Here is an 11,394-nt window from a genome sequence, read left to right as displayed (position 1 = left end):
GAAAAGATGGGATGATGAAGACATATTTCTATTTGATCAATTCAAGATCTACATACACACTGATCAGTTGAGTCAGTGTGACTTCATCTCACCTGTGTGGCCTTCTCTAGTTGTAGCTTCAAGTCTGCCAGCTCCAGGTCCGTGTCACGTAACTGGGCCTTCAACTTCTCGTTCTCAGCTAAGATCTGCTCGTAGAGCTGAAGACGGGGATGTGAACAAACAGTCAGCGAGTGTAACAATCAAATGACATCACGAGTAGTGGCAGGAGAAGAGGATTGGAACAGTTTCAGACCTTTTTATAGTCGGTGGTGTCGTCTCTGTCCAGTCGGCTGGAGTACGGCCTTCGACTCTCACCGTAGCTGCGGCTGAAAAGAGTGTCGTTGCGATCCAAGGATGAAGTGCTCTCATTCCTGAAACGAGTAACGACACTTATTTATCACCAACACAGAGACACAGAACTGATGATTAATAAGAGAGGACATAATATGAAGGGGGCGAAACATACCTGGACAATCTGTCACTCTGCAGGGAAACAAAAAAACAAAGTGAGAGTTAATATAAAAGGAAAAGCACTAAAATAAAGCTGCTTAATCTGGTTTAAAAAGCATCTATTCAGTGAGTGAGGACTGGAGGACGAAGTCAAACTGTGACTCACACTAATGTAGAACTCCCACAAACAAATACTTTTCACTTCAAACTGAGGCCTCTCAGCACCCGACCTTCACTCCCACACCTCCAACAAGCTGCTCTACATGCAGACACACAAACACCGATCCTCCAGCAGCTGCCGTGCCTCGAGGCGTCTCCGGGCCGACGCTGCGCCCGGGCAGCGGCCGCAGCGTCGGCCCTGCGAACGGGGCCACACATCAGATAGGGAGGTCAGGTTGGAGGGGCCGGGCTTCCAGCTATTTTGAAATTGCGGTCGGCTTCCTGAGGTGGACGGCGGTGCAGAGGAAACACGACGGTACAATCTGAGTGGAGCAGTGCACAGAGCCTCGCAGGACAAAGATCAGCTGATCAGATCAACATCCAGCTCGGTCATATAAACGGACCGACTTCTAATCTGTTTTAATCAATGTCTGAAATCTCTCTTCTGTCCAACAAGACACAAACCAACATTTCATACGACGTTAAGAATGTAAAAGGAGGAGGAGTTCATATTCAGGTTCTTACTTGAAAAGGTTCACACTCTTTACACACTTTCCTCATTCTGTGCAGCGGCAGCTTCTCTTTTCAGCGTCTGTCTGCTCCGGATAAAGCCCAGTCTGCTCTGATTGGTCAGCGGGTTCAGAAGCATATTGTTTTTCTTGCTGGACGAGACAGGAAGAGCCTCAAAGCTTTCACATCTTCAAGCAAGATACAGTAATCGCTCGTTTCCTATTCAGTACCCTGCGCCTGTTCTACTGCAAGAGACGTCTGGTGGTCTAGTGTCTGCCACACACACCCGTTCAGTCGGGAACAGCAACATGTTCACAACACGGCACATTCTGCCCCATGCAGACTTCATGTAACTGGTTTTTATTTCAATATAGTATGAATATGTTTAATAACTTCTAATACACAAATCTAATCTCCACGTTTCAAATTAAAAACTCCCTCCTTCCTCCTCCTCGTGTGTCTGCATGTTTTGAAAACCTAATGATCTGTGGCTAGAGACGACTCTGGTCTGCGAGGTCACCCCGGTAACCAGACAATCGCCGGAAGATGGAAACTATAAAAACTGAAAGGTCGCCCACTGAGAGAGGGGAAATATGAGAGGGAGGGGAGAAAATCGTAGCTGCACAGGACAGAGATGTAAATATTAAAGACTAGTGGACCTGCTGGGCCTCGACCGCATCAGAGAAGACACGAGGGAGGAGCATGAAGAATCAAATGGACAAGAAAGGTTTGATTTGACGGTCAGGCTCCTAATTTAGTCCGATTCATGTCCCTTCTGCCCCGTGTGTGTGTGTTGAGTTACCTGTGGCTCTCCCTTGGTGCTGCCCTCCTCCGAGTCCGACTGCTGGTCAGGGTCATTATCATCACCCTGGAATTTAAAACACAGACACGAGGGTTAAAGACAGTTTTCAGCACTTGAAATCCAACTGATCAAAGAGGAAGAGTCTGGGGTTACGCAAATGTCATGAACTGCTGTGCCTCATGACGAGTGACGCAATGAATACTTAACACAGCTTCTATCATCGTGTGTGTGTGTGTGTGAGTCTCTTACATCTTGGGTCCAGAAGGAGACCCCAGTGGAGCGTCTCTTTTCGCGGGGCCGCCTGCGATCCCGTATGGAGCGGGGCTGAGACTTGTCCTCTCCCTCCTTCTCCTCCTCCTTTCTGTCTAATTCTGTGCATCGACAGGAACGACGACAGGTGAATGAAAACACTCAGAACCAATAGTGTTACCTGCTTCACACTTGGACACAGTCGATTTTATTTAACTTTGGATAAATAGGCAACAAGTTCCCTGTAGCAGTGGCGGCTGGGACTCCTCAACATTAACTCCCAGGTCCAATGATTCTACAGTAGCCACAAGTTTTAATCAGCTCTGAAACTGAGTTGAGCTTCACAGGACTTTGAATGAACAGATGAACAGTGTGAGCAGCAGCTGAGTCCAGCAGGAGGTCATTATTTCCCTTGGCTCAGTTACTGCAGGTCACTTTTAAAGTTTCAGAAAGAAAGCTGCAAACCAGCATCACTAGGACCAAGTACACAGCTTATTCCAACCAGACAGGTTTAGGAACTGCACTAGTGCACGAGAGTCAAGTAAAAGTAAAAGCACCACAATAAAACAGCAGTCTGAGTGAAAGCGGTGGAAATGTTCCTTTTGAACAACTCTAAATTATCTGCGCCCCGATCATCTTTGACCCGTATTATTTTGACATCAACAGCGAAGACGTCCATGAACTAATTCTAATAATAAATTTGAACTGGAAGACGGGAAGGTCCAGGTTAACTGAGGCGGCACAAAGCGCCGTCAGGACAACAACTGGACTTGGCTCGAGTTCAGAGAAAGAAAAGCGAAAAAAGAGGCTTTGGTCCGGGGAGAACAAAGCGCTCAGTGTTTCCTTCAGCCCAACAGACTAAAGCTGCCGTCTATTTTCCCAGGGATGTTTCATGGATTTATTCATTAGGAGATGAGCTACTTAATTTAAAAAGGCAACACAATCCCTTTCTGTCTCGGAGCTCATAATAAGCGCGTGGCCTCTTGCCAGCGCGAATGTGGACCTGTGGGCGAAAGATACCAGGTGGAGCAGCCACACAGCCTCGTGCTAATCCTGTATAACTGCATATTAGATACATCGGTTTCAGGGTAGTGATGGTAAAGGGAGATAAAAATGGATTTTACTTGAGCTCAAACTAAAAGAAAAAGGACCTAAGGGTAGTAGGCCGTAAAACAAATATGTCAGGATGGGAAAAAAAAGACGACACCGATGAAGTCGTGAGACAAGAGATTTTGGCGATAAGGGCCGACGACAGTGTTGATGTGCTGTAAACAAAAACATGTGATTTATACATCATGTCCTGCTTCCTGCCGCTCCACCCAGACACCACCCCCCCCCGTCTCCGATGCCGTGAACATGTCTAACCTGGACAATCTCCTGCTGCGTTCTTCATATGTGAAAAGACAAACTCCAGAAAAGATCTTCAAGTTTTCATTGAGGTTCACTTATTTAGAACCTCCTGAGAATTACTCCTCACGACACCTTCTTTTACTGACCTTTTTCTGTATCCCTGGAGGAGCGGCTGTAGGAGGAGGTGATCCCCGACAGACTGTTGGGCCTGTTGAGGGCGCTGGAGCTGGAGGACAATGTGTTACTAGAGTAGGATGGGGTGGAGGCAGTGCTGACGGAGGATATGGCCGAGGAGGAGGACGAAGGCCGATAACGCTGGAAGGGAGAGAGGACGGGGCGGGGGGGAGAAGGTAAGAGTCAAACATCCAAGGTGTGAATTACTCTGACGACCAAAGGAGAAACGTACCTCTTCAAAGCTGCGGTACTTTGATCGGTAATCGTCCTCCTTGGTCTCAGTCTCCTTCTTCTCCTCTTGATTCTCCTTGTCCTGCTTCTCTCGCTCCTCCCTCTCCTCCTCACGGGTCTTTGGGGGACGACTCCGGCCGATTGTTTTCTCAGCCTCCTGCAGGTCGGTCAGAGTCACACCCTGCAAGAAAAAAGTACAATTTAACCTTTAGATTTGGAACGTGTTGCTTGGATGATTTTTAAAATTCTATATCCACAGTCTCTGCAGTTAAGAGTCAACACTAAGACTTTATGATGTCGCAATTTTTTGGCACCAGAAAACCTGAAACGTGGCAGAGTTCAGTTTGTGTTTGCTGAGCTGCAATCCTGTCAGCTTGTGAAAGGATCAGCTGCTTTTATAAGCGCAGACGTTAAGTGGTGCCAAAGTACATAGAGAGAACAGTCTCAACCAGCTCAACAACTTTTACTTAAACAGTCCAGGTCTATAAAACCTTATTTAAGCCAGAGCCACCTTCATGAGGTAAATTAAGCATCAACGTGTTTAAGTTGACAAAAGGGAAACACACCTGAGTGGACCTTCTCGACTGTCGAGCCTGTCTGGAGCGAGCTTTCCTCTGGGACTCTGACTCCTCGTCTCGCACTGGCGTCAGATAGGACCTGACACACACACAGAGACACAAAACACACACACGGTTAATTATTTGAAATATTAAGCTCTAGCAATGACTGTTGGGATCAGGAAGCAACATTTTTTCAAGGAACAAAAATGGAGCTTGGTCATTGTAGTGGAAACGCAGGGAGTTCCCGCAAAGGTTCCTACGCCCGGGGGAAAGTACCTGTGGTTGAAATGTGTTTGGTAATTATCATCACTGCATGGTCATGTGGCAGCTTAAGGTGGCTTGTGATGAGATGTGATGACTGCTCTAGAAAAACACAATCTCCTCCCACAATTAAAAAAGCAGAATGAGGATATTAGACTGTTGTGTTCAGCAGCTTCAGATACACTGTTCAGCTCCAGGTTACTTAAATGTGTGTGTGGAAGTAAATGTTTAAGTTTAAAAACAAAAAGGTTTTTTAACAAATTAGAAAAAATAAAACTCTTCCAACTCTTCGGCTCAGTCTGAATCGCGTTAACAGAATTATGAACTAATAATTCAGTGCCGAGCGGAGCCTTGGAGAAAATGTGCAGCTTCTGTCCACCTTCCTTATAAGGAGAAGTCGCTGGAGCGGAGCAGGCTGTCAAACAGCTCCACTCCCACCACGACAGGTGGCTTCTGTCAGCAGTGCAACAGGAAGACACAAACTCGACCCCACTCCAACACACACACGCTTTCTGTGACACACTTTTAACATTGATGCATATTTATTATCTGAGCTTGAGTCAATAATAGTAAATAACTATAGTAAGTCATAATATGTCAGGATCAAAAATAAAAAAAAAAACACTTAAAAATGGACACAAAACCTAAATTAGTGTCGGCAATAAACATATGGAACACCAAGGCTATTGACATCATTTAAAATCTTCTGAGAGAAACTATTAAAACCAAACCAAGACATTCTATGAGAAGAAATCAACATAAATGGAAATATTTTTATATAAAAAGGACGTTAGTATACGAGTAGAAGTGTGTGTTACCTGCGTCTCTCGGGGCCAGTGACAGTGCCAGCGGTGGTGGTAGTGGTAGATATGGCGGTAGTGGTGGTGGTAGTAGTAGAGCCAGTGTTAATAGTGGGGATGACTGCAGCCGACTCCTTCTCCTTCTCCCTCTCTGCACTCTCCTCTGACCAGTACCTGCTCACACACCAGCATCTTTTATAGAAACTTACCTAATCTGCCAGATTTCAACTACTGTTATGAAATTGAATTTGTGGCTCTGGAGTTTTCAAGTAAAAAGTATGTTGTTCATTGTTCCGTGTACCTGCTGGTGAGACTGGTGGAGCCAGTGCGTGTGGAGGAGGAGCCCAGGCTGGAGAGCAAGCCGCGATGGCCCGTGGGCGAGGTAACAGATGAGGAGGTGGTGGTGGTCGTGGAGGAGGGTGTAGTCGAGGAGCTCAAGTCCTCGTGTCTTCTGCCAAAAGAGCCGCTGGAGATTTAAAAGAAAGTTAGCAGTGAGACAAAGCTCGGTACAAGTAGTGGTGTGTGAACGCTGTGATTATTAACCAAGATAACTAGCATTGATGGTGAGAGCTAAAATATTTAAGCAATCTTTTGGCCTAAAAATCATTATTATGACCATTGTTTTCCATATGTTTTATTGTTTTTGATCGTCTTCCAAAAAACTGAATTCTACAATAATTAACTGTAAAAACATTAAGATAAAACTCTTTAAAACTGAATTTCACATCATGTATTCTCTATGACTCAGGTGCCCTGATTAGATATCTTTCTTTCATAGTCAAGATGCTTCACAGTGGAGCATGTAGTATTCACTACAATTAAGGATTAAATTGTCTGGCAAAGTCTAAGTTTATTCCAGTAGAAATAGGTTTTATTTTAAAGGAAATACTAATAATGTCAATTGATTTAAAGGAGGAATGTCATTGCCGAGTCTGTAAAGATTAAACTGTACTTACATCTGTATTCAGGTTTTGCAGATTTAAAATCCTAAAAGTATTAAAATTCGTCACAGAAAGATTTTGGACAAATTGAACCACACCTTCATCCAGAGCCTACTTCTGAATAAACATCACAACAGGATTCATTTGATCAATGCAGATGGACAAAAAAAAACACAGTGATGGGCACTTCAGCAGAGCAGAGACACACAGACAGAGAGGACAGGTGAGTGTAGAGAGACGGTGGTGTCCCCGGTGCGGCTGGTGTACCTGCGGTAAATGCTGTAAGACTGGTAGTGGGAGGAGGGTGGCTGCCAGGGTTTAGTATTACAGGTGTTAGGGTCCAAGCTGGAGGTGGACGAAGACTTGGCTGGCACGTCCCGCGTGCTGCCGCTCCGCCCTAGCGCTAGCGTATGGGAAGTGCTGGCGGAGTGGCAGGTGGGTGGGTGGGTGAGAGAGGCATGTTAGCGGTGGAGGCGCACACACAAACACATACACAAACACACACATATATACAAAATAAGAAACAAGCATATTTAAGACCAGCTTTGACACACGATTGGTGCATTCATGTCATGTGGGACTAGCTGAGGATATGAGAACAGGGAAGTGTAGATTAATTAGAAGAACCTTAAAGATTCCTTAAATTGTAGATGTCATTGGTTTTCTACTTTATTCAATGTTCTCTTGACGGATAACACCAGAGTCCAGGAACTTGGAGAAATGCAAGAATTCCCAAGTTGCTTTTAAACCCTTAATTTAATTAGGTGACACATATCCAAGATTTTCCAACGTGACATGAATGCAGCACAAGTCCAAGTCTAGGTGTTGTGCCATGAACACTACTGGGGGATTTGGATGTATCTGTGAGTCAGATTGGTATGCAGGCTTGTTAAAACGCCTGAGTAATGCATTTAAACTCTGTGACACAGCAACCTGACAGGACAGGTACAGTCATGCAACACACTTGGTGGCAGTGATAGAAAAAAGGTGCTGGGCGGATTTGCACGGCTTTCTCAGTAGCTGCTGCTGCTGCTGTTGCTGCTGCTGCTGCTGCACGTAGCAAGTACAAACACATCTCTAATGACACAATGCAAGAAAAATATGTACTGTACATGATTAATACATGACTATCAGTTTTTTTTCTACTGGGGTTTTAGTTCCAAAGCGTAAGTCAACCTCATACTGGATCGACACGTCAGATCAGATGAGGCAGAGATCTGATGACGAGATGACGGGAGGGAAGTTTGGCAGCGGAGGCTAACCTGCGCTGGTAGCTGGAGGTTCGGTTAGTGGAGGCGCTTCCTTCGCTGTTCTTCAGGTCGTCGTCCCAGCGTCGTCGGGTGTAGGAGCCGCTACGAATCAGGGCAGTCGAGTCCCTGGGGAATAAGCTACAATAGTACCCCAGGGTTCCACAGATACTGATACTGATGAATATGCTGGATATGTGCCAGTCTTCTCTTTCCCCTTTAGACCCATTTATAATGTTTCTATCTCTTCTAAGGAATTGTTCAACAAAACTAAAAGCAGTTGCCTCAGGCTGCACACACCATGCAGAGCATTTGGCCTTTTCCCCTGCAATACACAGCAGTGGGCAGCAGGAGCCGCTCATGCTAAATGCATGTCACCACAGAGCCACTTGGCTCCAGGGGCTCACCTGTTTTCCTTCTCGTCGATGTCTGAAGTACTGGCCAGTCTCCTGGGGATGGTCGGGGCCACGTAGGCAAGCCGTGGTACTTTGTCCTTTTCCTGTGGGCAGAGATTCAGACAGGACCTGTGTTTGTGACTGTTTACAGAGGTGATATCACCAAAATAATTTCTTTACTGCGTTTAATACTGAAAACAATCTCAGCTGCCATTTGAGTTTTATATGAGCTCTGAGAGAAGCTCAGCATTTCATAGAAATCACATCATTCTTTCTTTTCACAAACATGAATGTTGTGGCCAAGTACTCAGTAAAAGAAGCTTAAAAGGAAAGTGCCTGAATTTAAACCAGAAATGACCACAATGAGTTTGTGTAATCGCCCTTGATGCGTGAGTGACTGCTGACCTTCTCTTTGTCCTTGTTGTCCAGAGATGAGGTGAGGCGAGGGCTCGAGGCCGAGCGCATCACCCCGGTCGTGTCCTTCTCCCTCTGAGCCTCCTTGGTGGCCGTGATCTCCGCTAGTGCCCCGTAACTGCCCGTCTTCCTCAAACCCAGACGCCAAGACGCCGGAGACTCGTCCTTCCTGTCCTCTTCCACTTTAGCGGAGACCTTTCCAGCGGGCTGAGCGACCTGAGCGACCGGAGCGACCTGAAAGGGAGAACGGGGCAGTGGTTTAGTAAACCGACCAATCCGTTTACAAGTATGAAGGTGTTAAAATGGGATTTTTAGTCAACTTGGTGAGTAACACAAAAGCTGATTAGGTCAAAACAGTAGTAAAAAAAACCTGTTTGGATTTTACAAGGGCTGCAATTTTTAGGTTTTAATGAGGAGACCAGGAAGACATTTTTAAGGAAGGACATGCCAGTTAAGAACAATCACATCCAGATTAGAAAATATACCCGACTGAACCCACAGCTGCACTATAAAAACACTCCTGCGTACATGCTACCCTCAAAACACGATAACTCTAACGAATCTTGAACAAAGGATGGCGAAGGCTTGTTGTTCCTGTTGAGGTTTCAGGGTCGAATTTATAGTTTTCACACAAGGTCCGGCCACAAATTTCCTTTTAAATACGCATCAGACGATGACAAACCACTTTATTAAACACGGAAGCCACACAGACACAATGTGAAAGCACGATTAGGACGGTGCGTTACGAGTGAAAACACAACGTAGGGATGATGAGTGAGAAGTCGGCGATAGGGAGGTTCGCTCGTTCGCAAACTGGATCAGGCCGGGGGGGAGCAGTTAGGGGGGTGTTGAGTACGTTGTCAGTGCACAGGTGCGTGTAGGATGAGAGAACAACTCTGGTGCACACCAATGCCTCACCATAGGTTTTTTGGGCACTAGAGAAATGCCAGTTTTGCGCAAGCCCTGACGCCACAATGCAGGACAGCCCGGCTCCGCCACAGGCATGAGGGGAGTAATATAATCAGACTAAAGCCGACCAAGACAAGAGCCCGGCATGAGAAGAGATGCAGAGAGAGGGAGGGAGGGCAGGGAGGATGACAGGATGAGACAAAGAAAAAAGCCAGAATAAAACAGAAGCAGCAGCAAAAGAAAACACACTTTATGGCAAGGAAAGATTTTTTCACACCGCACAATGCTTACTGCCAAACAAGGGGGGGGGAGGAGGAGGAGGAGGAGGAGGACTTCCATTACTGATCTGAGTCAGGGTCAGATCGAACAAACATCTGGTAGTGTCAAAACTGGACATTGTTAATGTTTCTCTTGTTAGACAGAAGACATTGTGATGTGTGAGCACTAGGCTTTCAGAGAAGGACTGGAAACCAAAAGGTCGTCGCAAGAAAAAGAAGCAGAAAAAAGAAACGTGTATAATGTCTCGGGAAACCGACCACAGGGTGTGAGCTCAGAAAAAGATAGAAGACTGGAAAATATACCCTGATGTGCATGTGCATGTATACTGCTTTCACAGAGGGTGCAACGTTTTCGTGCTTCTCCCTTTAGAGCCGGGACCTGAGACCTGTGAGTCGTATCTACTATGCCATTGTTACTGATGAAATACATGGGAAACGTAGTTTGTTTGTTTGCACTCTGTTAAAAAAGTTATTAAAAAGGCTTTGTTGAGTTTGCATGATAAAATCAAAGCCAAATGTTTTAACTATGAAATGTTTTTTATTTCATGTCACTAAGGCTAAGAAATTTACAAGGAGGTTGATTTCAAACAACACTTAGGTTTTAAAATGTGTATTAATTAATATAATGAGTTTTCAAATTATCCTATATTTTCTGCGGCCATACAAAACACCAGCAAATACCGTTCTAACAGGTAAACTCCAACAGCAGAGTGAGGGAAGTAGCCTCATTGAAATTTACCAGGGTCACTCAGTTTATATGCTTTACCGGATTTTTCCAGCAGAGGGAAGCAAACTCAAAAAGAGGAAAAAAAATCTAGCTTTGTTCTGTTCCTATCAACCAGCCCAAGATACGACTCTGTACAGAACCCTGAAGCCTCCTGGGGCCCGAACTGGTCACTAATCCCAACTGAGCCATTTGTCACCATGTTTGTTAAACGCCAGCGTCAACTTCCCTCCGTGACATGTATTTATTATCCCTGTGTGCTCACTGTACCGCAACATGAAGAGCAAATTACTACCTAAACATGACTGTTTGACGGCCTGGAGGATGAACTGCAAACTTTTCTAAGCAAACCCCCCCCAGGATCTTCAGCCGGCTGTGAAATTAGGTTTGTGTTCAAAGGGGAGAAAACCCAAATAGACTGTGAATTTTGTTGATTTACGCACGTAACGAGCCACCGACTTTCCTCAGGAGCGGAGGCTTCGTGTAACAGAGGTGGTGCAGTCCCTACTTAGAGCAGTGACATGATTACGTCGGCACGTATTTACCTCCAAGTCCTTTTAAAACCATCCAAGTGTTTTGCTAATTTGAGTTAAATCTGTTTTGGGTTGTTTTTCTAGGGGTGCCCGTACTGTGGCAGCTGTGCGTCTGTGACGGGAAGGATGCCGAACACCACCAGGTCGTACCTTCTTCACCGGCGAAGTGGGGGTTGTCACCTGGTTGGTCGGGCTCGTGGGAGATGACACGGTGATGCTGGCGGGGACGGGCGTTGTGCTGTTGCTCACCGATGCCGAAGGCTTGCTCTTGTCTGCAGGAGTCAGAGAGAGAACGGCTCAATAAAAAGCAATCAATGAAAATGATTATGGAACATGTGTGATTTTGATGAATTCTAAAAAACTAAGAT

The 11,394-nt window shown here is 45.6% G+C and overlaps 1 protein-coding gene across 9 annotated transcripts in view; it reads right to left on the bottom strand.

Moving 5' to 3' along the window:
* The window catches only part of ppp1r12a (protein phosphatase 1, regulatory subunit 12A), a 42,536-nt gene that overhangs the window by 5,727 nt on the left and 25,415 nt on the right, over positions 1–11,394 (bottom strand). For 5 of the 9 annotated variants that reach the window (XM_035146876.2, XM_047338687.1, XM_047338688.1 and 2 more), the window contains 15 exons: positions 11,177–11,298; positions 8,574–8,816; positions 8,181–8,272; positions 7,789–7,902; positions 6,794–6,946; positions 5,887–6,051; positions 5,604–5,759; positions 4,531–4,621; positions 3,966–4,145; positions 3,706–3,874; positions 2,210–2,331; positions 1,961–2,026; positions 506–522; positions 293–410; positions 93–197 (listed from right to left, as the gene is read on the bottom strand). In XM_035146876.2, the coding sequence (XP_035002767.2) occupies positions 93–197; positions 293–410; positions 506–522; positions 1,961–2,026; positions 2,210–2,331; positions 3,706–3,874; positions 3,966–4,145; positions 4,531–4,621; positions 5,604–5,759; positions 5,887–6,051; positions 6,794–6,946; positions 7,789–7,902; positions 8,181–8,272; positions 8,574–8,816; positions 11,177–11,298 (1,913 nt within the window). The remainder of the gene's footprint in view (positions 1–92; positions 198–292; positions 411–505; positions 523–1,960; positions 2,027–2,209; positions 2,332–3,705; positions 3,875–3,965; positions 4,146–4,530; positions 4,622–5,603; positions 5,760–5,886; positions 6,052–6,793; positions 6,947–7,788; positions 7,903–8,180; positions 8,273–8,573; positions 8,817–11,176; positions 11,299–11,394) is intronic. The other 4 variants (XM_047338690.1, XM_047338693.1, XM_047338686.1 and 1 more) reach the window with 3 other exon arrangements.

The sequence above is a fragment of the Hippoglossus stenolepis genome, chromosome 22 (assembly GCF_022539355.2).
Source record: "Hippoglossus stenolepis isolate QCI-W04-F060 chromosome 22, HSTE1.2, whole genome shotgun sequence".
NCBI lineage: Eukaryota > Metazoa > Chordata > Actinopteri > Pleuronectiformes > Pleuronectidae > Hippoglossus > Hippoglossus stenolepis.
Note: the sequence above shows the minus strand (reverse complement) of the source record. Positions and strands in the feature narration are given on the sequence as shown.